Source organism: Tachyglossus aculeatus, chromosome 2, assembly GCF_015852505.1.
Source record: "Tachyglossus aculeatus isolate mTacAcu1 chromosome 2, mTacAcu1.pri, whole genome shotgun sequence".
In the NCBI taxonomy this organism is placed as follows: domain Eukaryota; kingdom Metazoa; phylum Chordata; class Mammalia; order Monotremata; family Tachyglossidae; genus Tachyglossus; species Tachyglossus aculeatus.
Genome location: NC_052067.1, coordinates 18,061,004 through 18,065,115, shown reverse-complemented (window position 1 = coordinate 18,065,115; position 4,112 = coordinate 18,061,004). Strand labels below are relative to the sequence as shown.

Here is a 4,112-nt window from a genome sequence, read left to right as displayed (position 1 = left end):
CCTCGGCGGCGCGGAGCGGCCCCCGGCGCGCCCGTCCCGCTTTGCATATCACGTGACGGGGGCGCGGGGGTCCGGGCCAATGGGCGCCCGGCTGGCGCGACCCCGCGGGGCCGGTCCCGCCCCCCGCCCGCCCCGGTCCGGGCCCCGGCCCCGCGGAGCGCGCTCGGCACTTCTCGGGGGCTTTTTAAAACAGCGCCACCGGGGCCGGCGTCCGTGCGGCTCGGGCTATGACAGCGTCCGTGCTCCTCCACCCGCGCTGGATCGAGCCCACGGTCATGTTCCTCTACGACAACGGCGGCGGCCTGGCGGCCGACGAGCTCAACAAGAACATGGAAGGGGCGGCGGCGGCGGCGGCGGCGGCGGCCGCGGCGGCGGCGGCGGCCGGGGCGGGGGGCCCCGGGGGCTTCCATCACCCGGCCGCCGCCGCCGCCGCCGCCGCCGCCGCCGCCGCGGGGGGAAACTTCTCGGTGGCGGCGGCGGCGGCGGCGGCGGCGGCGGCGGCGGCGGCCAACCAGTGCCGGAACCTGATGGGGCACCCGGCGCCCCTGGCCCCCGGCGGCGGAGGCGGCGGCGGGGGAGGCGGCGGCGGCGGCGGCGGCGGCGGCGGCGGCGGGGGAGGCGCCTACAACGGGCCCGGCGAGGCTCCCCCGCTCCCGGCCGCCGCCGCCGCCGCCGCCGCCTCGTCGTCGTCGTCCTCCGGGGCCCCCTCCGCCCCCGCGGTGGCCCCCTCGGCGGCCGCCCCCTCCGCCGCCGCGGGCGACCCCGTCAAGCAGTGCAGCCCCTGCTCCGCCGCCGCCCAGACGTCTTCCGGGGCCGCCCTGCCCTACGGCTACTTCGGCAGCGGCTACTACCCGTGCGCCCGCATGGGCCACCACCCCAACGCCCTCAAGTCGTGCTCCGCCCAGCCGTCGGGGCCCTCCGCCGCCGCCGCCGCCGCCGCCGCCGCCGCCGCCTTCGCCGACAAGTACATGGACACGTCGGGCCCCGCGGCCCCCGACGAGTTCGGCTCCCGCGCCAAGGAGTTCGCCTTCTACCACCAGGGCTACGCCGCCGGGCCCTACCACCACCACCACCACCACCAGCCCGTGCCCGGCTACCTGGATATGCCCGTGGTGCCCGGCCTCGGGGGCCCCGCCGAGCCCCGCCACGAGCCCCTGGGGCTGCCCATGGAGACCTACCAGCCCTGGGCGCTGCCCAACGGCTGGAACGGCCAGGTGTACTGCCCCAAAGAGCAACCCCAGCCTCCCCACCTCTGGAAGTCCACTCTGCCCGGTAAATGATACCCTCTTCCCGGGCCGCCCCGGGGGCTCCAGCCTGCCCTTCGGACCCCCCCCCCAACTCTGCCCTCCTCCAGCCCCTCCCGCCGCCTTTGCCCACCGCCACCCACCCCAGCCGGGGGTCGTCGGGGCTGCCCGCCCCCCGGCCGCCGGGACGGTCCCATCCCCGGAGCTGGCTGGGGGTTTAGGGTCGACTCTGGGGGGCGAAGGGAGGGGCCCTCCCCTTCCCACCCCCTCCCACACCTTCCCCTCTCCTTCGGGGTGCCCAGCTCCGACGAGGCTGCTGCAGAGACTCGAGGGAGGTCATGCCCCGTCCTTCCCTGGTCTACAAGCCCCCTTCCCTCTCCCTTCCTCCTCTACCTCCGTTCCATGCCACCTTCCCTCGCCCTTCTTCCCCTCCCTCCGTTCCATGCCCCCTTCCTTCGCCCTTCCGTCCCCACCCCCGTTTCATGCCCCCTTCCCTCGCCCTTGTCCCCCAACCGCCGTTCCATGCCCCCTTCCCTCTCCCTTTCACCCCATCCCCGTTCCATGCCCCCTTCCCTCGCCCTTCTTCCCCTCCCTCCGTTCCATGCCCCCTTCTTTCGCCCTTCCTCCCCTCCCTCCATTCCATGCCCCCTTCCTTCGCCCTTCCGCCCCCACCCCCGTCTCATGCCCTCTTCCCTCGCCCTTGTCCCCCAACCGCCGTTCCATGCCCCCTTCCCTCTCCCTTCCACCCATCCCCGTTCCATGCCCCTGCCCTCCAATTTGTACTTCCCAAGCGCTTAGTACAGAGCTCTTCACATAGTAAGCGCTCAATAAATACGATTGACGATGATGATGATGCCCTCGCCCTTCCACCCACACCTCCTTTTCAGGCCCCCTTCCCTCGTCCTTCCACCCACACCTCCTTTCCATGCCCCCTTCCCTCACCCTTCCACCCCACCCCCGTTCCATGCCCCCTTCCCTCGTCCTTCCTCCCCCACTTTCGTTCCATGCCCCCTTCCCCCGCCCTTCCACCCCGCCTAAAAGTCGATCTAGATGCCAGGGGTGCCCGCTCGGATCCCGCAGTAGACGAGGGAAGGAGAGGGGGACGGTGGCCAAAGGAGTTTGGTCCCAGGTATAAGGCGGGCCGTTCGCGAGACCCCGGCCCACCCCGTCGGGCAAAAAGGCTGCCCACACCGTAAACGACTGGCAAGGCTTGGAAAGCCGACCGGCCCGTCTTCACCTCTGCCCAGTGCCACGCACTGTAAGAGAAACGAAGCGGCCGTGGTATAAACGGGGGGCTGGGAGACCCACGGCCACCCGGGGAAGGAGACAGGAAGGCGGAGATAATAACAATGTTGGTATTTGTTACGCGCTTACTATGTGCAAAGCACTGTTCTAAGCTCTGGGACAGAGACAAGGTAATCAGGTTGTCCCACGAGGGGCTCACAGTCTTCATCCCCATTTTACAGATGAGGGAACTGAGCCCAGAGAAGTGAAGTGACTTGCCCAACGCCACACAGCTGACAAGTGGCGGAGCCGGGATTTGAACCCACGACCTCTGACTCCAAAGCGGATAAGGGACGGGGGAGGGCGGGCGCCTCGGTCACTGGGGTCCCGCATCTGGTACCTGCATAACACGCCCTTTTTTTTTTCTTTTTTCTTCTTTTGTCGCAGACGTTGTCTCGCATCCCTCCGATGCGAACTCTTACCGGCGTGGGCGGAAGAAGCGGGTGCCTTATACCAAGGTGCAGTTGAAAGAACTCGAAAGGGAATATGCTACAAATAAATTCATTACCAAGGACAAACGAAGAAGGATATCCGCCACGACAAATCTGTCTGAGCGACAGGTCACAATCTGGTTCCAAAACAGAAGGGTCAAAGAGAAAAAAGTCATCAACAAACTCAAGACGACCAGTTAATGGATTTAAAAATGGAGAGAGTGGCATCTCGGGAAAAAAAAAAAGAAGTTTCAGAACTCACTGCCTTGCCCAGATTAAGATAATAATAATACTTAATAATAATTAAAAAGGAGAAAGAGAGAGAGAGAGACAGACAATGGCCCTCTTCTTTCTTAACAAGATACCTGTATCTTTGGTGGAATCTATAACGTTTTCGAAAACCTTGCGATGAGAAACGGTTGAGACTGACAGTTCTCTCGAAAACCTGACCAGACTGTAAAATGACAAACTGTAGAGTCCAAACGTCATCCCCCAAATTCGCAATTTCAGATACGTTTCGCATTTACTGAAATCTTGTAAGTATTTATGTGACCTTTGTATTTTAGGACGTTCTCTTTAACGGTTATAATCTGAAAGCTGGTTAAAAAATGTGAGAGGGCATCGTAAACATCTGCTTTTCTTACGTGGCAATTCAAACTGCATGTGGAATGACTGCTCAGGTAACTCATAGTGAAAAATGTACACTTACTGTATGTTTAAGCAATGCATTTTGTATGGAGGTAGAGGAAAAGGAAGGTACTGAAATGAAAATATCAGAAATAATCAACAGGGAAGAAAGATAACTGCGGAAGATGACTAGGCTTCTGGTAGCGAAATCAGCTCATCACAACCTGTAGGAGTTCAGAGTCAAATCTTGCTGATAAATATCCTTGCTGGATTTTTTTTAATTACTGGTAACAAACAGATTTCGTGGCATTTGAACTGTATTTGCCGCCCCAAATCATTTCTTTTCTAAAGGACTCTACATTTTAGAACACGATGATCAATAAGAAAGCTTAAAATTATTTCTTCCCGGGAAACCACAATTCGAAAATGACTGACTCTTGTTTGGACACAAATACATTAAAATTGGCATTTTATAAGGTCTTAAAATATATACATGCATATGTAGTTTTCTGACTAAGAAAACTGT

General features: G+C 61.0%; 1 protein-coding gene across 1 annotated transcript; it reads left to right on the top strand.

The window, feature by feature from the left end:
* The first annotated feature begins 227 nt into the window (after positions 1-227).
* HOXA13 (homeobox A13) lies at positions 228-3,160 on the top strand. Its single transcript, XM_038742192.1, has 3 exons — positions 228-564; positions 619-1,272; positions 2,916-3,160. The coding sequence occupies exons 1-3, from the start codon at positions 228-230 to the stop codon at positions 3,158-3,160; spliced, it is 1,236 nt and encodes a 411-aa protein (XP_038598120.1).
* The last annotated feature ends 952 nt before the right edge of the window (positions 3,161-4,112 follow it).